General features: G+C 39.6%; 1 protein-coding gene across 2 annotated transcripts; it reads left to right on the top strand.

The window, feature by feature from the left end:
* The first annotated feature begins 3,356 nt into the window (after nucleotides 1-3,356).
* rfx4 (regulatory factor X, 4) lies at nucleotides 3,357-19,696 on the top strand. Of its 2 annotated transcripts, none has more exons than XM_030731671.1 (18): nucleotides 3,357-3,609; nucleotides 5,631-5,717; nucleotides 5,883-5,943; nucleotides 8,374-8,497; nucleotides 9,742-9,803; nucleotides 10,412-10,625; nucleotides 11,110-11,187; nucleotides 11,293-11,456; nucleotides 11,738-11,838; nucleotides 11,973-12,031; nucleotides 12,142-12,286; nucleotides 12,596-12,690; nucleotides 13,154-13,271; nucleotides 14,302-14,421; nucleotides 16,246-16,407; nucleotides 16,548-16,674; nucleotides 16,756-16,894; nucleotides 18,722-19,696. In XM_030731671.1, exons 1-18 carry the CDS (start codon nucleotides 3,567-3,569, stop codon nucleotides 18,992-18,994), a joined length of 2,172 nt encoding a protein of 723 aa, XP_030587531.1. In that variant the 5' UTR covers nucleotides 3,357-3,566; the 3' UTR covers nucleotides 18,995-19,696. The 2 variants fall into 2 exon arrangements, with proteins under 2 accessions (XP_030587531.1, XP_030587530.1); XM_030731670.1 differs by having other exon boundaries at nucleotides 16,509-16,674.
* Nucleotides 19,697-21,502: the final 1,806 nt, after the last annotated feature.

The following is a 21,502-nucleotide window of genomic DNA, read 5'->3' as shown; positions in this document are numbered from 1 at the left end:
AGAATTCAGTGAGTCAGTCTAATCAGCATCATCACCTTAAATATAAACTGATGTCTGCTATCTTTGATGTAACCTATTAACAGTGGTCTAGGTGTAGCCAGTCCAATCACTGCAAATTAACCAGTGTGGCTTGCACTAAACTATCAAGGAGTTTCACAAAAATATAAACAAAATTAGGAGATTACGTGTAAGATTTACAGTTCCAGTTTATAAAATGTCACCTGTTTTAAAGTGCTGCCTTTGAAAATAATTGCTCACCTTGCTCTCCTTTCCTTTCTTCCTCTGAGTGTCACACAATTATGTTTTTTTCTTTCCCTCGGAAATACAGCGATTTAGTCCACAAACTGTTCAGAAAAAGTTTGTGTGTGCTGTTCAATGTGTCAGCGGGCATGGGATGTCATTTTCTCATCACTGGAAGCAACACCAGGCAGCACATGAAAAATTAACTCATTCAAGAGTGATGTGCACGAACCTGCTCACAAATTATCAAGGTTATTATAGTTAAATAAAACAAAACTAAAAACTAATATTAGATGTGGAAAAAAATTTAACTTAATTGAAACAGTTTTGTGAGCTTGGCAAACTAAAATAAAGCAAATACAGAGGAAACTTTCTTAAGTTTAGTATTAATTTGGTGAAATTTATTAACCCAACTTGCTGATGAGGCCTTGATGGATATATTTATTGAGACTTTGGATGTCTACAAGACTGTGAGACTGCTTTCAAAACGTTTTGTGCAATACCTTTCTCTAAATATTGCCTTGAAAGCTAACACTGAAACTGATAAAAAATAAAATTAAGCAGTTTTAAACAATAAAGACTGAAATGAGCCAACCCACTCTGAAAACTAACTGAAACTAAATTGAATTCAAAACAAAAAGTCAAAATGAAATAAAAACTAATAACTTATTAGTTATTATAACAACTAATAACTATTATTTATGTTAACCTCCCATGTTAAGTGACAAAAAGGTAATCACTGAAAAATTGCTGCGTGGGAATGCAGCTAATGCACTCATGTACTGATTTAAAAAGTTCTACTGTCTGGGATTTACCCAGCCAAAGTGGCAGCACCACAAACTCAAAACATCTAAAAATGCAACAAATAAACCATAAAATATGAGATCTATAACATGATTTACACAAATACCCACACCAAAAATAAATACCAGTGGCCTCCATGAAAAAAACAGCTGCTTCTCCTCCTCATGGTGCTTCCAATGATAGATATAGAAAATGTAAGGATGTAGCAAGAAACTGCTGTTTTCCCCCAGGAGCTGGGACAGAGGAAGTTTACCCAGCATTGCTTTATAGAATGAATATACCAGTGCTGTTTTATGTAAGTGGTGATGACCATCCTACCAAATAATGGAGAATGCAACATTAGCATCTGTAGGAGGAGGCGTGCACATACACTGTATCACTGTAATCAAACTGCTTCAAACAGAGCAAACACAGGTGTTACTGCATTAAATTACAGTTCCAAGAGTTTCAGTTTCAGAGTTTCAGAGCACATTTCTGGAGTTATCAATGCGGAAATCCTGGCGATTTAAAAGCTTTTGTCAGAAAGAGGAATTAGTTTGTGTTCTGATCTGTTCTGATCTGTTCTATAATTCATCTCCTGAATCAATCGATATTGATTGTTTTTTATTATATATAATTCAGTGGTGTTTGATTCGTTGAACTTTTTTTATGATCAACGACGACTTGGGTGTCACGTTTTCACAAGATTGTGTCCCCTTATTATTTTGATTGGTCAGAACTCAAAACACACTCAGATTATGACAATAGAAGAATAAATATGAGTGATTTAAATGTCTCAGTAAATAGTGGAGGATGTTTCTTATTTGAATTCTAAGGGCTACGTGGACAGCTGGTTGCTCGATTGCAGCAGTGTTCGATGTCAACATATAGAGTAAAGCAGCAGCCTTGTTGATGTTACCTTTAAGTCATATGTTTCCCTCTTTTGAGCGAAGCCTTAATGCCACCAACTTGGTTTATGTGGCATAATCATACCCCCTACTCACACATACACACGCAATTCTAGTGGGGCCTTTACACTGAACAAAAGCAGAACACATCCGTTTGTGCGGGCAGAATGTGTGATTATAGGAAGGGTGGAAAAGGCCTCTTTTAGTGGCTGCACCTGTCCTATTTTATGAGGCCCTAATAAGCAGATAACAGTGACTGGGCTGGGAAAATAAAATGAGGGAGAGCCACTGAAATTAATTAGGTCCTCCTTTGAAGTCATGACTTTGCATGGACAACATCTAGAGTTTTGAAAGTTAAGTCAATAATGCAGTTTTTTTCCTGAATATATGATAGGAACTTTTTTTTTTTTTTTTTTTTTTTTTTTTAAATCTCCTGACCTTTCACCCAATCCAGCAGCTTTTTCCTTCCTGTTTGAGCCTGAATGGATGTTCACCCTTTTCCTAACTAAGTGTGGCCCTGTGTCTGCCACCCTGTCCTGTGCACCGTGTGTCATTGAGTATCGGCAGTGGTGCCCACGCCTGCGCACTGTGAGTGAAAGTCCTTCTTTGCGCTCCATGGTGTGGTGAGTAATTCAGCCATAATCCGCCTTTCTCCTCTCCCCTCTTCTTTCCCCTCTCCTCTCCCCCTCTCCTGCGGTTCCATTCATATTCTAATCACAGCTTTCCCTTCTCCAGCTCTCAGGCACTCCATCAGAGCCCTCCCAGCCTCGGGTTTTGCACTTTTACTTCCCCCCCTTTGTGACCGTTCCCTCTTCTCAGAGGCTCACCAAAAATAAGGTTGCAAAAAGAGGTGAGAACTCCACCAAAACATTCACACTGGTGCAGTTTCATCATGTATCGGATGTGTGTCGGAGCACATGTGTGTATTAGCTCTGGAAAAGTTATCACAACAGTGGTTTAGTGGTTTGAATGAAGTGTGAAGAAGCACAAATGCAGCAACAAGTGTCTGAGGGATGTGAAGTGGGAGTTAAAACCAGAAGTAAAGGCAGGAGCGGTGGTTGTGTAGAGACGTATGTTTATTTGGAGCTAGGGGGTGTATAAAAACATATTAAATGCCATAATGGAAGACGGGGAGGCCACAGTGTTAGGACTGCGTAGATCTAAGCCTCTTTTTTTTTTCTTTTTTTTTTTTTCGTTGGGAGGGAGCTTTTCTTATTCAAAACAGCCCCACAAAAGACTTCCAGTGAGCCTTGCCACATCCCCATCTGACTTGGGGCCATTCATCAGCCTTCCAAGCCTATCAATGACATGTCCCCATCAGGGCTCCTATAAAATCAGCCCCTTTCCCATGAAACATCAGCAAACATTTTGACGGGTCTGGCTTTCCCCCCGCTGGATTTCTGGAGTCTCTACCCCCCACCCCCAACCCCCTTCCTTTCCACCCTTATTCCCACCTCCCCTACTCTCCTCCGCCAACACCACCCCTCTCTTGGGCGAACCTCAGATCCTCAACATCTCCTGTGACGGGCAGTGGTCACGGAAACACAGAGCTAGACGAGGGGAGAGCCGCTGAGGAGGGGGAAACGTGCACTAAGCCATTTTCTTGGAGGAGCCAGTGTCGTTGATGGGAAGAGGATGCATTGCGGGCTGCTGGAGGAGCCTGATATGGATTCCACAGGTCAGTCCTGTTAAACTCTGCCTGCCTGGATGTGTTGAGGAAAACCAGCTTCTGTTCACATTATATGTGTTTTCTGCTGCTGCACTTCTGTAAGTCTGGAACTTTCTCTGCAGACATTCAGATGACTGTCTGGATGCTCAGTACCTTTTAAATTTCCGAAGTTACTTATGTGGGAGTGTTTGTGGTCGCTCTTACTTACAGGAAGATGCAGGAGACACTTGTCCACTGATTAGAGAAAAGCAGGAAATAGTCCTTGAATCTCCACACTTGGTTCTGTGAAGTGGTTTCTTGCTGTTATTTTTTTTTAAGTCAAACGAGAAAACTTTTATTTATGAGAGGAGCAAAAAAAAAAAAAAAAAAAAAAAAAAAAAAAAGGACAACTGCACATGGTGCACCTGCTCTTTTCAGCTTATTTACTGAGTACAGAACTGCCAAAGTAAGCCCTTTTTTTTCAACTTTAAAACAGGTTTTTATGGAGAATTTTTTGAGAAATATTTGTTTCTTATGGTAAAAGTGACCCATCAAATTAAACACACTTTCTGGTGATTTGTTAAAAAAAAATTTAGCTTGGTTACTTAATTGTCATTTAGTATACTTTCCAGCATGATGTAGTTTAGTCCTGAATGTGTGCTCATAAATGAGTGAATGTCCGTTTTCACTTGTTGATTAAATTTAATCCAATTATTTAGATCCCCAACTTATCTGTTCTTGTGGCAAATGAAGCTTGGGATCTGAGCCTCTGTGGAGAATTAGCTCCACTTCAGGGGATTCACTTTTTCATTTCCAGGGTTTTGTTTTTTTTTAAACTAGAAAGAAGCCAGTGCTGACGGGAAAGGATGAGACATGATGAGGAATTGGAAATGATGCGATTTCTGTGTGATGCTATTTATATCTGTCAGTGTGATGATAATACTGTTGGAGAGTAAACTAAAACATTTATGTAACAAACAAAAAAACCCGTCCTCCTCTGAAGTTTTTAGGTTTCTTTTTCTTGACAGGACTTTGAGAGCAGACAGACCTTTTTCTCTCAGCACGTGCTGAAGATTGAGGTGTTGACTCCTTGCAGAATTTGAACTTTTAAAACTTTAAAATGTTTTCCTCGATGCACGGCTCAAATGGATCATCCTGCCAGCAGTCTGTTCCTGCAGCAATTGCTGTTGTGAATGTTGTCACAAACAAAAGAAAAAAGGCTCAATAAATATTATGAGGAGAGATATTCATTTATTGCAGAGGTTAAAAGTTTAGTTTAATACTGCACAAATATGCCAGTGAATTTTTCCAGATCACATTTTAGTTTTTATGCTTTCAATTTACATCTCTGTTTATGACGTGCAGTTAAGTACTAGCATTTTCTCAAAGGAAAAGGTTGTAGCTTAACATCAAAGGAAAATCTGAACACTTTGGTGCACTAAAATAAATTAAAAGAATATTATGAATACCCCTCGTGAAACTAGTAAAAGAATTTGAAATGGATTTCCACTCTATCAGGCTACTTCTACATGAAAGCCTCAGTGTTTTGCTGCTGCTCGCTCACAGAAAGCACACCAGTTGAGCTATTTCTAAGTAGAAATTAAAACAGGACAATGGCCTCTATTCCACCAGACTGCTTCAGTAATGTGCACAGGCTCTTTTAAGCAAGTGTGTATGCTCGTAGTCTCCTGGGAACAATGCTGGATTCCTGCCGTCCTGGTGAAAACATGTCAAATAGAGCCAGGGCTGCGCTGCTGCCCATACAATCGATTGTTGTCAGCTCACCCTGTCACATTAGTGACATTTAAAGTGTCCTGTATAGGCAGTGATTTGCAGTGTTTATGTAAATACAGCTTTGGCTCTGTTTCCCCTGCAGGATGACATTAGGTTACTTTTTAAATAGGTATTTTTTAAATTTTCATTAAAGATTAATAAAAAAATGAATGGAAGTGTAAACTAAATATTTTTAAAAGCTGTGTAATTTTTATCATAATGAAAATAACATATGTTATTAAGTTGTTAGTAAGAGATGATCTGTGGTCTTTTTATAGAGAGCTGGATTGAAAGATGCCTTAATGAGAGTGAGAGTAAGCGATACTCCAGCCACACGTCTCTGGGGAACATGTCCAATGATGAACGTAAGCAGAACCAACTGCATTACACTGAATACTCTGACTACACATAGTTTGTAAATCTCAGAAAATGACATTTAGCCACAGAACAAATGATAAGTGTATGTTTGTGCCACACTTCTGTCATTTTGCCATAATTACTTAATTAAGCCCAACGTGTTCATGTTCCAGATGAAGAAAAAGAAAATAACAGAGCCTCTAAACCACATTCAACACCGGCTACTCTGGAATGGTAAGTTATTAAAAAAAATTATATCATTTAAAGAGAATAGCTGCAACATGTTAAAACACAGCAGCCTATTTACTATTTTATTATATATTCTACAGTTAATGTGAAAGTCATGTAAAACAGTCCTTTAAATCAGCCAGTCACCACATGGAGTCAGTTTTATTTCATACAGATTAAAAATGATGCACACATCACAGCATGTTTTTAATTGTCTTAATCCTGCTCAGGGGTTGTATTGTTTTCATCCTGTCATTATTTTCAGTCATGCCAGAAAAATTCACATTAATTTAAATAGTCTCAAATGTCACCTATACACACCGATGACACTTTGAACACCAGTTTCTCTGCACAACTGTGGAAAATTTATTTTACATCCAGCTTTACAGAAACAATTTACTGCAGTTGCAGCCTCAAAATGCAACACAACTCATTTATATCATGCACATGTATGAAAAACAAACTCCAAGTGTGGCAGTGCAGTGTTTATAGTTGGGGGATTTAAAAAGAAGCATTTTGCACATAAATGTGGATATAAAAATCACCTGTAATGATTATAAACATTTTTACTTTTCATATCAAGTCTCTTTTTATTTGGTTATTTATTGTCCTGCGACAGATTGATTCTCATACTACACTGGTGCAAAGGGGAAAAAATGGGGGATTTGATGAAGAAAAACAGTCTAAAAATGTTATAATGTATGCTTTAGGAAACAGCCAGCAAATAGATGAAATACAGTTAAGCAGTTAGGATGTTCAATTAAGAGTAAATATGTCTGGCATTACAGTCATGCGAGTAAATCTTTGTGTTTTTGTTATTTGCTTGAAAAACCCTATAAACCATGTTCTAATTCAAAATGAAAGAAGTGGGTTCAGGCTAGGAGTGAAACTTGAAACATTTGTTGTATAAATAAAAATTTAAGTCATGCTATGGTTTCAGTGGTTGCAGGATTTAATGTGTAGTTCAGCTTTTTGAATGGCCAAACTTTACTTCGGTTTAATTTGTCTGTTCCTTCTTTAAACATCTCTATAATGTTATTTGAGCCAAACTGTACATAATGCTTTCTTTTGTTGATTGATGTTCAAACATTACATTTAGGATAAACATCACATTTATTGAAACTAGCAGGGAGGGTTTTGTCTGGCTACTACTGCTACAAAAATAGAGGATTTCTTAGTGACAGCTGTTCCAAACATTTGAAAAAGAAAAAAAAAAAAAATCAGCCAGACATTGTTATTCATGCCACTGTATTTTTGATTTCTTCCTTTGGCCAGACAGAAGATGTGTGTTAAGTGCTGCCCTTATTGGTTAATTTAAAAATATTTTCTAGATTACAGAGATATTACAGAACTCATGAGCAAATCCACTGTAATATGAAAGTGAACCAAAAATAACGGGAAACCATAAACAGAAAACAAAAAACATCACTGCTTATATTGCTGGTGTTCCTCAAGGCTTTGTTATGGGTCCCGTTTTTTTTTTTAAAGCATATTCCACTCTTCTTATTACTTTTAAGATGTGAGATGTGCACAAATAATTTGAGGGATGAAATCTAAAAATGCAGATGAGTCCTGGTCATCTGCAAGTGAGTTACACATTCAAATGTTTTTGTTTGGGAACAGGCTCAAAAGCTACATTGACATATTGAGGTAATTCCTTTGTTGAGCCACTAGGGGACAGAATACTTAAAAAGTGTCTGAAATGCGCTTTACTTAAGAAGTGTTTATGTGAAGTGTTGTTTATGAAGTGTCGGGAAACAGTTAATAGCAAAAATACTGTTTTAATGGAGATTTAAATAGTTCACAAGTGTAAATATTTTAATGTGAATCATTTCACAAGTATGATGCACATCGTTAATAATCAAAGTAGGATGAAATATGACCTCTAGTATTGGGAACATTTGACACATAAACAGCTGTTCTTCTTTAATGTGACCTATCCCTCTGAATTTGTTTACTGTTCAGCTGTTAATGAGATGAGGTTGCAGGGAAAATGAGTGTTGGACATGTCAGAGCCACAGCTCCTGAGGGAGTAGTTATTGTCTGTGTTGATGTCTGCGTTGTCATGCCTTGTGTGCGACACTACCTGTGCTGTGCCATTATACAGTTAATACTGCTGGGATACAAGGCAGTTTACCTTATAATAAATGCTGTGTTAAATCTAATATTGCTGTATGACTGAGCTTTTACATTGATGTAGCTGTTCATGTTATTATTGTGTCTTACATTTTTTTGTTTATTTTTTTCTGAACCATTAACATGTCCTTGAACTCTATTTGAAAAGTAGCCCTAATGAGATAATCTTGTTTAATCTCTTCTCCTAATGAAATAACGCTAACATTGTCAGATTACATTCATTTTTAAATGTCCTGTTCATCATAAAACCATGCACAAGCTTCCAAATGTCCTTATGACCTTTCCCCTTGTCATTCACAGGCTGGAGGAAAACTACGAGATAGCCGAAGGTGTGTGCATCCCCCGAAGTGCCCTCTATATGCATTACCTAGACTTCAGTGAAAAGCACGACACGCAGCCTGTGAATGCGGCCAGCTTTGGAAAGGTGACATTCAAAATTGAGTGATGATGAAGGTCAGACAGTCTGGAGCATGATCATTCACACCTGCGTCTATTCTAGCTCTAGAAGGAGTGTTTATCTGTGAAATACCTTTTGATTAATTGAACGAAGATTTTTTTTTTTTTTTTTTTTTTCAGTTTTTAATGCTTAAAGTTTTAAAATAAGTCATAATAAAGTGATGCTGCAGATGCTCCACAAAACAACACTCAGATAAATATTCAAATAACTGAAATCAAGGCAGTCTTCTGCTCGGCCAGCCGTGAGCCTTAGTCCGGCCGTTGCATGCCTGGGTTGGCTCTGTGCAGCTGTGTTGAAGTTATATCAGATCAGACTCAGTGTGAAGCAAAGCTCTGCGGTCCCTTGCTGAACACATAATCTAGAGCCAGCGGTGATGTGCTTTGGTCTGTTCCCACAACCCCAAGAAGTTCCTCAGCCTTCCTACCCCCAGCCATCCCCTGTACCCTGGACTCCAGCCCCAACCCCCAACCCCAGCCCACCCCCGCCCCTCCACAGCTCCTGTCGGAAGATATTGAAAAAGAGAAGGGGCCTGGATTAATGTGTAATTAAAGGAAATTTGGAAGGGTGAGATGTTGCGGAATGTTAGATCAGTGGCTGGAGCAGTGTGGGGTGTCCTTTAGGAAGGCTTCATTGATTCAGGACAAAAAAACGAGAGAGGGCCCGGACTGCCTCCCTGTCTGCTCATTTATCAAGCGGGGCCTGACAGAAACTTCACAGCTTGGCCTCTTTTTTCATCCCACACAATGGAGAGCTACACTGTTTGCTAAAGTTTCTGCACCAGGAGCTGGACCGAGGAGCCAATCTTTTTGGACAAGAAAAAAAAAGAGGAAAGGAGGAAGGAGGGAATGGAGATGAGAAAGAGAAGGAGTGAGGATGGGTGGGTGGAAGGATGCAGGGAGGCTGTAGATATGGAGGTGGGAGGGGAGAGGTAATACCCCTGGATGTCATAAATACATAGGCTTTGAAAGCTTTTCTTCTTTATGGACCTCCCTGTGGATACAACTAGGAGACTTTATTAAATGCTTTCTCAGTAAGAGCTAAAGATAAAGTGCAGTATATTCGGTTGACTTATGCATGCTGTAAATACATATTTATTCAATAATAAGTAAAATACACATTCTATTCCTGCTATAGAGATGCTCCTTATGCCACCATTTCTTTTTCTTGCAGAAAATACATCAATATTTTTTTTTCTCTCTCACAACAAACAGATTATAAGGCAACAGTTTCCAGCACTAACTACCAGAAGACTGGGGACAAGAGGGCAGTCTAAGTAAGATATTCCAGTTTATTTTAGAGCACCTGAGTCAGTTCCCCAGTATAAAAACATTTAAAAACCACCTGTAATGACTATATTTTGTTATTTTATTTTATTTTTATTTTTATGTTCTTGTATGTGTGTGTGTGTGTGTATATATATATATATATATATATATATATATATATATATATATATATATATATATATATATATATATATATATATATATATATATATATATATATATATATATATATATATATAAAACACACACATATGTGTGTGTGTGTGTTTTGTTTTGCTCAAGCCTAAATCAGTAACATCTATTCATTGGATCACCGTCTTTGTTCTTGTTTCTGCAGAATGTTTTTTTTTTTAGTTTTCAAAAAATGCCTTAGTTGGGGCAGTTAATTTAATCGTCTAAAATCAAAATCCATGCATTCAATAAAACAAAACTAAAAATACAAAATTACAGTAAAACTAAGATAAATACTAAAACACACTTTGAGAAGGCTAATTTGCAAATTGTATATAAACAATTTTTCTTGTGTGTAACATGTTTTTCTCATTGATAGATAGATGTCCTTTCTATTGATCGGTTCACCCTTGCTCCTCCTCAGGTATCACTACTATGGCATAGCGGTGAAGGAGACCTCCCAGTATTATGACGTGATGTACTCCAAAAAGGGAGCGGCGTGGGTGAACGAGACGGGGAAGAAAGAGGTCACGAAGCAGACAGTGGCGTATTCACCGCGCTCCAAACTGGGGACACTCCTGCCAGAGTTTCCAAATGTCAAAGACCTAAATTTGCCTGCCAGCCTGCCAGAAGAAAGGGTAAACAGGAGTTTTAAAAGTCCATCCTTCCAGCACCCCCACAACCCCCCCCCTCCCTTTGCTGCTCCTTGCCATCTCACCAGCTCTGCGCCCCCTCTGGCTCTTTTATCTGCCCCGGGACCTTCAGTAGGTTTGCGTTTAGAGAAGGACCTTGAGGATTTATATGCTGGCTCCTCTCTAACTCTTAATCTTTTCGGGGAGATAATAAGATCTAGCAGTGGACAAAAGGACAGGCACTAGCTGTCCGGCTTTTAAAGGGGGGCCATGATTTTAAATGGTTTGTGTTTTGCTGATCTCTAAAGCTCGTTTTATATTACTCCGCTCAAGCCTAGACCTGTAACATCTATTTATTGGTTCACATGCTTTGTTCAAGATTTATCTTCTTGTTTTTGCAGCATGTTTTTTTAGTTTCCCAAAAGAGGAAAAAAAAAAAAGCTATTAAGTTTGTTATGCAATTAGATTAATACTTGGTTGTTGCCCACAGGTGTCAACCTTCATCATGATGTACAGAACGCACTGTCAGAGGATACTGGACACCGTTATTCGAGCCAACTTTGACGAGGCGAGGCCTTTTCTGTTTTAAATGACCACTTTAAGGTCTGTTTCAGCACATTCGGTGTCTGCTGATTGTATGTTTGTAATATTGTGTTGTGTGCAATGCCCACAGGTCCAAAGCTTCCTGCTGCACTTCTGGCAGGGCATGCCCCCCCACATGCTTCCTGTCCTCGGCTCCCCCACAGTGGTGAACATAGTCGGTGTCTGTGACTCCATCCTCTACAAGGCCATCTCCGGGGTGCTGATGCCTACTGTCCTGCAAGCACTGCCTGATAGGTGAGTGTGTTGTAACACTCAGCTGGAGAAATTTTGGTCCATTTCCCTCCACTGTGGCTTAAACTGGATGTGAAAACCTTTACTCTATTTGTGCATTAAATTGTTGCATTACCAGTAATATCGTGGTTTAACCTACCTACCTTGTCTTTTTATTGCCTTGTGCACAGCTTACACAGCTATATTTTTACAGTATATGTGTTTTTTTAGTTGTGACACTTATTAAATGAAATCATGTGTTTTGTCTCAGATATTAAATGTGTTTCTGTTTCTCACCTGCACAGTTTAACTCAGGTCATTCGAAAATTTGCCAAACAGCTCGATGAGTGGCTCAAGATAGCGCTTCATGAGCTTCCAGAAAACCTGAGGAATATCAAATTTGAATGTAAGTATTAAGTAAACAAACATGATTGTTTGCTCCTTAAGCAAGTATGGATTTTATATTTCTATATTTAAAAAAAGATTTATAGGATTGACTGGGTCCCCCCCCCCCCCCCCCCCCCTCCTTTTTTATTTCAGTATCAAGGAGATTTTCTCAGATTCTAAAGCGGCAAACATCATTAAACCATCTATGTCAGGTGCCTATCATGGTCTGAATGTTTTTAATAAAATCCATATGAAAGAACAAAGCTGATAAGGGATGTGGATATGCTTGGGTTTGTCATAATGTTGACTTATCTGTCCCAAGGCATCGCGGACTGTGATAAACAGTGCCGATATCACCTTTCAAATGCTAGAGGATTGGAGGAATGTGGACTTGAACAGCATCACCAAGCAGACACTTTACACCATGGAGGACTCGCAGGAGGAGCACAGGCAGCTTATTATACACTGTAAGTCACTCTGACACACTCAGACGGGCAGAGAATTACACTTTACTTTGACATGAGCGACCCACCGAGGGACAGTCATTCCCACGACCAGCAGAGTCAGGGCGTTAATGACGAAGAGCAAAAGGTTAAACAAGTTCAATCTGCTCTCAAACACCCTGTGGAGCATCTCCAATTCACTGCACCCTCATTCCTCTGAATAAGCCCTGACAGGGTCAGAGGTCGCACATACGTAGAAGCTGCTGTGAAGGTGAAGGTGCTGTTTGTATTCTTCTAACATAACATGGTACGTAATGTTCCCTCGTGTCACAGTGTATCAGGAGTTTGATCGTCTGCTGGAGGAGCAGTCTCCAATCGAGGCTTACATCGAGTGGCTGGATTCGATGGTGGATCGCTGTGTTGTCAAGGTCAGACGGCTAACAAACCTTTTCCTTCATTTTTGCATTGTTGTTTACACACTCTAGTGTAAGCTGCACATGTGAAGAGTACATATTTTTCATGTTAATGATGAAAACTCTGATAATCCTCCCCTTAGAGACACCTGTGGCTAAAAGCACTCTTCCCTGCATATCTTTCTTAGACTGAGACACTTAGGTTGTGATCCTCCCAGTTAATGATGTCTTCAAGCTTCCCATTTGCATCCATTATGTGCCAGATATTGCCTTGTAAAATTTGGTCTCCGCGGCAACGTCTTGGACCGCTCAGACAATAGTTCAATAGGAAGGCGTGTCCCCAAGGGCAAATTAAATAGTTGACTTGTTGACATGTTTTTCGTTCCTGAGGGTTAAGCTCCAATACGGACCCGGGGGTTAATTCTACCCCAGCGTCCCCACCCTTCCCCCTCTTTTCTCATGGAAATGTTCTCTCTAGGTGGCAGGGAAGAGGCCCGGGAGCCTGAAGAAGGTGGCCCAACAGTTCCTGCTGATGTGGTCATGTTTTGGTACCAGAGTCATCCGGGATATGACCCTGCACAGCGCGCCCAGCTTTGGTGAGCTACTCCTGCTTTTGTCGTCATTACTTAATTCAACAGAAAACACACAGCTGTAACAGTGTTATTTATTTATGGTGTCGTTCATTTACACGGAAGAAAAAGCTTAACTTTCCATTGAAAACCAGTGGAAAAAAGTTATGTAAATAATATATTCCCCAATAGCTATTCCCTTTAGGGCAACTGGAGGTTTTTTTTTTTTAAGTATAAGTATAGACTTCTCTTCACTTACCTGGTGTAAGTTAAAACATTTTCTCCTGGTTTTCCACATATCAACCCCGATATGAGCCAAATCATGCTAATATAAACACATGAACTGCATGTTCATTGGAACCAAATGATCACTGCTGGATTATCCTCAGCTCTGAAACGAGGAGAGTGTAGAAACCAGGGAAATGGCTGCTGCTTTAACAGCTTACTGTGCACAACCACGGTTTGCGGTAAATGACAAGCAGTAAAAATGAAAGAAAAGAAAATGGCTTCGCTTTCCTCTCCTTGGTCCCTGTCTGTGAATATCAAAGACACAGCTGGTTGCAGTGTTTTGATAAAGCAGGACACTGTGCACAAACAGCTAATTAACAAAGGCCACCCCTCCCCTTTCCCACTGCGTTTGTCTGTCTTTTCCATTTTATGACTGGTCAGTGTAACACCCGGCTCCCCTGAATGGCCGCAAGTGTTTATTATGCACACGGCAGCAGCAGAAGTAGCCGGCACAATGACACAATTGTGACACTCCCTCACATGCCAGGGTCTCATCGTTCATGCGACCTCCGGGGTCAGCTGACATATTTCTGGCACAGACTCGGTACACGGAAACAAACGCACTCGCTCCTTTTTAATACCAGGCGGCCCGTCCTGTCAAGCCTGCAGGATGTGATGTCATCATCCTAATGGTTGTAATCGTTTACATTCTGGACAGACATTCATTTGGTTTCACCGACTCGCTGTGTCCATGCTGCTCGTTACCACGCAGTAAATTCCATATAAACACTTTTAATATTTGATTATCTTTTCTTCGCTATGTCTGCAGGCTCCTTCCACCTGATCCATCTCATGTTTGATGATTATGTGCTTTACCTGCTGGAGTCCCTGCACTGCCAGGACAGGGCCAACGACCTCATGAGGGCCATGAAAGGCGAGGGCAGCACAGGTGAGAACTCCAGCTGCAGGTGATAGGAGACAGCACAGCTATGGGCATGAACAAAACCAATAAATTATGTTGCTGATAATGTGATGACAGCACTGGACAATTCCAACACTTGGAACTTAAACTTGGACTGTTTGTATGATCTCAAATTATAGATGACAAAAAAAAATAAATTTTCTACTAAGTGACAGTCAAGCTGAAGCTTATTTGCCCCTCTCCCCAGAGCTCTACGAATATCCTAACTAAAGCACTTAGTTATCCACATTTTAGTTCCTTGACTTTTAACAGTCAACTCAGTAGTGTTGTCAGTTCTGTCTACGCCTTCATCACCTCTCAGCTGGACTACTTTAATTCCCCATGTACAGGATTGTCCAATTTCGGTCTTCCTCAAGGGTTTAAAAAAAAAAAAAAAGGCAGCTCATCACCTTCTAACTGGTCAAAGTAAAAGAGAGCACATCACTCCCGTTTCAGCTCAGTTTCTATCTGTGAAATACAGAAATAATTTCATGTTAAATGTTATTTGTTTTTAAAGCTCTCTGTGGATCTTCTAACTCCATATTTGCCTCCACGTCACTAAAGTCATCCTTCCAAAAACTTCTCTCAGTTCCCACCCTTCTACCCCCTAAAAAGTAAAGGCGACCAGGCCGACGATATTAAATCAGCTGAAGTTAGTTTAGGTTAAGTATCTATTTTCACTTTGAGTCAAATCTGAGGTGCCTCATCATTCTGTCAAGCTGACTGTGAATGTTTTCAGGATCTTTTATTGTTGTTTCTATTATTAGAGTTTATTTACATATTTATTTTTATTTATTTATTTTTTATCCAAGGGTTTTAATACTGTTTTCTTTATTTATCATATTTTTAGCATTAGTGTAATTTTTGCTTGTTTTTCATTTTTATGATGTTTGTTTATGTGAGTTTTGGGGTTTTGGAAACTGGAAATATAAATGCATCTGTCTGGAAAGCACTTTAGTTGTTTTAAATAATAAAAGTGACTTGAGTTGAGTAGTAAAAGAATTTATGTTTGATGAATTAAAAAAAAAAAAAAAAACATAAGATTTTCCATTTTCAGCTTAGAATTTGTGAGAATTTGCTTTTGTTTTATGTGACAGTCACCAATGAAAAATGATGAGGCATATTGTGTCATTTATTTATGTAATATAATTTATATTGTCTGGCATTTTTTTTAACCAAATGAGAATAAATTAATTGAGAAAATACTGAACAGATTAGTCAGTAGTGAATGGACGCTTATTTCCACCAAAATGTCCAGTCATTATCTAAAAATTTCAGGTTAGGTATTTGAAAATTATGACTTACTCTGCAATTTGAGTCAGTAAGTTGAAATTTTGAAATAATAACTTGAAATTAACACTTAGCTCTGCCTGGATTTTTTTTTTTTCCCAGTGTTGGAAGCATGCTTCCACAGTAATGAGAAAAGCTGCTAAAATGCAATATGAAGTAAAACATTAAAACAGAATTTTCATATGATGATGTTTATTTTGCAACCTAAATGTGGTGTTCACTGTCCAGAAACACCAACAGAGGTAGTTTATTCTTATCTGTCCAAGATTTTACTGCTGTAAAGTGTTCCTGTTCTGTTCTCGCTGTCATAAATGGTTTATTTATTTTTTATAAAATAAAGTAAATTTCTGCATTTGTTTGCAGTAAACCTGCAGTAATGAATAATTTAGAATGATCCTTTTTCTGTGACACAAAAAGAGTTTGTTGTCTAACTGCAGATTCGTTCTGGCTCTTGAACACCAGTCACAGCATCCCTCTTACATTACACTTGTATAACAAGCTGCTTTCTCCCGACGCCTTCAGCAGAGAGAGAGGAAGAATTTACACTGACAGAAACCACCCCCGCCTCCCCGTCTCCAGGATCCTACTCTCCCGCTCGGTCAGTCCACTCTGTGGGCGTCTCCTCGGCCAGCTCCCCCACGGCAGCCGTGTCCCCGGAGTACACCGGAGTACCTGCCACAACAGGTGAGACACGACTTGTGTACTAAAGACCTGAATAAGCAGAGTTTAACGTAGTTCCTCTGCGCCAAAGCGTTTGTCTCTGTGTCCATATATGTGTCTACCAGGCGCTGTTCAGTCATATACCTGGTCCCTTACATACACAGTGACAACAGCAGGTGGCTCCACTCCAGAGGCCGGACAGCAGCTGTCCTGTATGAGGAGCAGCGCTCCAGTCCCCCCTCCATCTTCTGCCCACAGGATGCCAGTCTACACCCACAGGGAGGAGCACGGGTGATTATGATTGCAACATTAAAATATGTTTTTTTTTACATTTGATTTTATTATATTTACTGAATTGTAACTCTATTTTAGGTATACTGGTAGCTACAACTATGGCAGTTATGCCAACCAGCATCCTCACTCCATCCAGAGCCAGTACCCGAGTCTGGCCCATGAGCCGGCGATCCCATCCCCCCTGCACTACTCTGCCTACCACCGCTCATCTGCACAGGTCAGGCTCTGTCGCTTGGGGATGGGGTTTGGTAGCAGTTCAGATGGATTCAAATCAGTTTATTCTGCTTTTTTTATTCTAATTTAATGACCTGTTAATGTTAAATAATATAAATCTCTTTCATATATTACATTTTAATAATAAAAGAAAACAAGCAAAACACTTGGCAAGGCATTTGTTAGATTCCAATTTGTTGGAGTCGTAGATTATTGTGATTAAGACAATAATGTGACAGTTTAAAGTTGTAGGTGATTAGCTTTTCTTTGCATATCTTCTAATCTTTAAACCTCAAAAAATTAATGAATGATCAAACGCTGCAAGTCGATATTGAGGCATGAAACTCATAATACTTGGGATGTTGAATACTGTATGTGAATGGCTAATATGTAACTACTACCTAAATTGTATGTATTACATGAGCCCTGAAATATGTAACTAGGTCCCATACAGCATGTATTAAAATATCCAGATGCTGATATACTGAATGTGACGATGCTAGGAGCGGCTCAAGCGAAAGAAATATGATTAGACTGACATCAGCATCTGAGCTGTCCTTTCAAGAGAATAAATAGATTTAAATGTGAAGCTAAAAAAAAGGTTATTAGGATGAGATGGAGTCGCTGATGTTACAGCTCATGTAGCGAGTGAGTTTTATTCTTTTGGTGGCAATTTCCTGTCAAGGGTCCTCCAGCCTCTGCTGCCTTTATAGAGAGAGGAGATCAGCTGGGCCTCAGCGCTCCCAGTGTTTCTAAAAGTCCCTGAATCACCCTCTCCACACAGCGGAAGCAGACAGTGAAAGGTGGCTCGGCCGGGGCCAAGAGGGGCCCTGCTCTGCTACTCCTCTTTCCAGCTCTCAATAGTCTCTTCATCTGTCTGAGCCAGTAGCCACGGAGCAGGGCAAGGGGGCGTTTATTAAAATATTGTTATTCAATGGTCTCTTTTCTGCTTGTGAACAAGAGGCAGCTGAGCCGCCTGTTCTGCACTGACTGTCTTTTTCCATGCCGTGATCCCTCATAATGGCTTCGACTGTCGTGTTTATATTTAGTGAGAAAAGGGAAAAGGGTCTACTTCCACTTTTTTTTTTTTAGATCCGTCTGAGCTTAAAAGGGGCACAATGCCTGCACTTTGTCACTGCGAGAGGTTGGACATGGAGCTGAAACGGTCCAAAAACTTTGCCGGATCTCAATCTGTCCAAAATATTTTTGTCAAGAGGCAGATTTAGTCTGTTTGAGGTCAGTCACCACAGGCAACAGATATAACACACACGCAGAGGGAAAGCACTTTTTTTTATGAAACCCTCATTTTCTTAAGTGGCTTAATTTTCTATTTTGACCACTGTGCCCCAAGTTGTGAAGCAATTTCCCCTGACAGGAAATTATCAGCGGCAGGGTCAGTTCGCACCCAATATTATATGCTTAATACAGCATCAAATATGATATCAGCAGGGCTGTGGGCCACCTTTCAGATCTCCGAGACATCTGGAAAAGGGAATCTGGGGGATCATATCAACATCACAGTTTACTCCTGGCAGTGCAGAGAGGGCAGCATTTAAATTACTTGTTCTCAGGCAGAAAGTTAGATGAGTTATCTTAACATAAAGGCTGGAAACACCTAACAGCTCCTCTAAAGTTCAGATCAAGAAAAACAGAAAACAGCCACACTTTTCTCTTTACCATCACTTGGGGGTGGCTGTGGCTCAGGAGGTGCAGCCGGTTTGATCCTGGGCTACTCCAATCCTTGGACGATACTGAACCCTGAGTTGCCCCAATGCTTCCAGCGGAGTGTGACTAGCCCATGTAACTTATTTCCTTCTTTTACTCTCCACAGTATCAGCTCAACAGCCAGATGTCCAGAATGGAGCCCTGTCTGATGAGCAGCACTCCTCGGTTGCACTCCACACCTGTTGCCCCCCGATGGCCAGATGTGTCACCGGGTAACAGCTGTTACACAAGCCCACCTATGCATTCATCCCGCTATGCCACATCTGGGGATATGTACTCCCCCTTGGGCCCACGCAGGAACTCAGAGTACGAGCACTCACAACATTTCCCTGGCTTTGCCTACATCAACGGAGAGGCCACCACTGGCTGGGCCAAATAACCTTTAAACTGAGATCTGTGTCCAAAATCTCTGAACACTTCCAATCAAGGGCATGAAAAAAAGGGAACAGAGAGTAAAATGTGCCAATGTAAGGTAGAGGAATCACGGCATGGATGTACTGACAATTTGAAAACACTCAATCACATCTGATGATTGCGGGGTAATTTGTGCAGAGATTTATTAAAATTTCTTCAGTGGTCAATGGAAGAAAAAAATAGATTGCAGCAAAATAATTTTTAGAGTCCAATGCTGCTGCCAAGCTGTGCCTTTGTTTTAAGGAATGTACACCTCTGCCAGAGTTTCCCCCATCAGTGAGGTCAGCGCACACACCGTCCCACCGGCTCTGTGTGCTCTAAGCTGTACAATCTCAGTCACAGTGCTGTCTTCTCCTGTTGCTCAGCAGCATACTGTCGTTAGCCCTCTGCAGCACATGCCTGTGCTAGGACTCGATGATGTCAATGATAGTGGTGATGATGATGAACTGCACTGCCTTAACCTCCTCGTGGGATACAAACAGTGGCCCAAAGCCAAACATCACAGGTGACCCATATAAAGTCATGAAAGACCTTGATGGGCAATGTTAAGATGTCTTCATCTTAGGTTCTTTTTTTAAATGATGAACGCTGTGACTCAAAAAGAAAAAATGTATTCTGTTGCAAGCTTTGCAGTTGTTTTCCTGTGACTATACACACATACAGACACACACACAAATATATATATATATATATATATATATATATATATATATATATATATAATATGTATTTTCTGTAACTTTGTAACATGGTGTATCCTTTATTTTCTATGTTACAATTGGTACTTTGTTCTCTGTTTTGTATGGCTAGTAAAGGACGCATTAACTTAGGGTTATGTGTTTTATATAATGCACTCAAAACTACTGAGGACCTATTACCCTATGGGTATTTATAAAAAGGGAAAATATCAAAGTGTACAGTAACATGAAGTCTAGTCACTTTTCTGTAAATAAAAGCACTGGAAACCGTCTGTGGTAACTGTTAAACTATCACAGTTAAAACTGATGTGTATGTGGGAAATATGTTGACACATAAATTTAAAACCGTGAGTCATTCTTGTCAAATGTCTTCTTTTTTCCATCTCTTCTTTTTTTTTTATTTAGTGGGGATTTGCATAATAATGCACTACATGTCCAGATATTTAAAAAATCATATTATGGTATTTATTGAATGATCACAGCGTCAACACTGAAGTAAAATCTTGAGTTTAAAGTTCTGCTTTTTCAAAGCTGTTTTACATGGTATTCATTTAATAGATATCACCTTTGGCCCAAATACATGGATCCTGTAATTACTAATGTGTTGTGTTTTTGAAATTCCCTCATTCCACTTTAACTATATTGCAGATTTCTAATCCGTACACTGCTGCTGAAGAAGCAGAAACATTTTCTGAAGTGGATTCTCCTTCTCTCTGTCCATGCTTGGGGGCTGGGCAAGTAGCAGAAGGGCCACACTGCAGAATGGGTTGCATTTCTATGGATTGAATGTCCTGCTGTGCTAGGGTCATTGCACTTCAGTCCCCTAACCTTTGACCTCTGACCCCTGTTCAGTTTGTATTTAGTAGTGCGTAGAGCCTCTGTGTTACATGTGATTCCCAACACTTTAAAGCCACCAAAATATATATATATATATATATATATATATATATATATATATATATATATATATAATCGATTTAATGATCTGACCTGAATGTCAATATCAATTTCCGCTGAAGATCTCAGAAGATGATCTGTGATCCTATCAGGTGTGAGAAATGTGCTGCCACAAGAGGTTTCATCTTTGATATCACCAATGCACCACTTAGACAGTTACTATAGCAACCACATCCCTTTTTGTTTTTAGAAATACTTGCATGCATTAAAATTAGTCCCTCCCATAAACCACATCTCATAAACTTCTTATGCAGTCACTAGTTTCTGTGAAACTCAATCAGAATGCCTATAATTACAGAAAATATTTTATTATTATAGATTAAAACTTTCTTATTCTTTTTTTAACTCAGCAGACTAATAAGAATGGAAAATGTTCAGTCTCTGGAGCTAATGCTGGAGACAAAACATGCAAACAGCTTTAAACTGAGGTGCACATTTTCAGACCAACACAGACAACATATAAAAATAATAAAACATAATTTTAAAAGGAGACGCTTTATAACGTACACCTGTTCAACTGTTTGTAAGATGCAACTCAACACAGTCACTCAAGACGGCCTGCTGAAGTTCAAACTGAGCATCAGAATGGGGACGAATGGTGACTGAAGTGACATTAGTGGGAGACAGGCTGGTCTGAGTATTTCACAAACTGCTGATCTGCTGGGATTTTCCCACACAGCCATATCTAGGGTTTACAGAGGATGGTCTGACAGAGACAAAATATTCAGTGAGAGGCAGTTGTCTGGATGAAAATGCCTTGTTGATGCCAGAGGTCAGAGAAAAATGGCCAGGCAACAGTAACTCAAATAACTACTTGT

This window comes from Archocentrus centrarchus, chromosome 6 (genome assembly GCF_007364275.1).
Source record: "Archocentrus centrarchus isolate MPI-CPG fArcCen1 chromosome 6, fArcCen1, whole genome shotgun sequence".
NCBI classification, from domain to species: Eukaryota; Metazoa; Chordata; class Actinopteri; order Cichliformes; family Cichlidae; genus Archocentrus; species Archocentrus centrarchus.
Note: the sequence above shows the minus strand (reverse complement) of the source record. Positions and strands in the feature narration are given on the sequence as shown.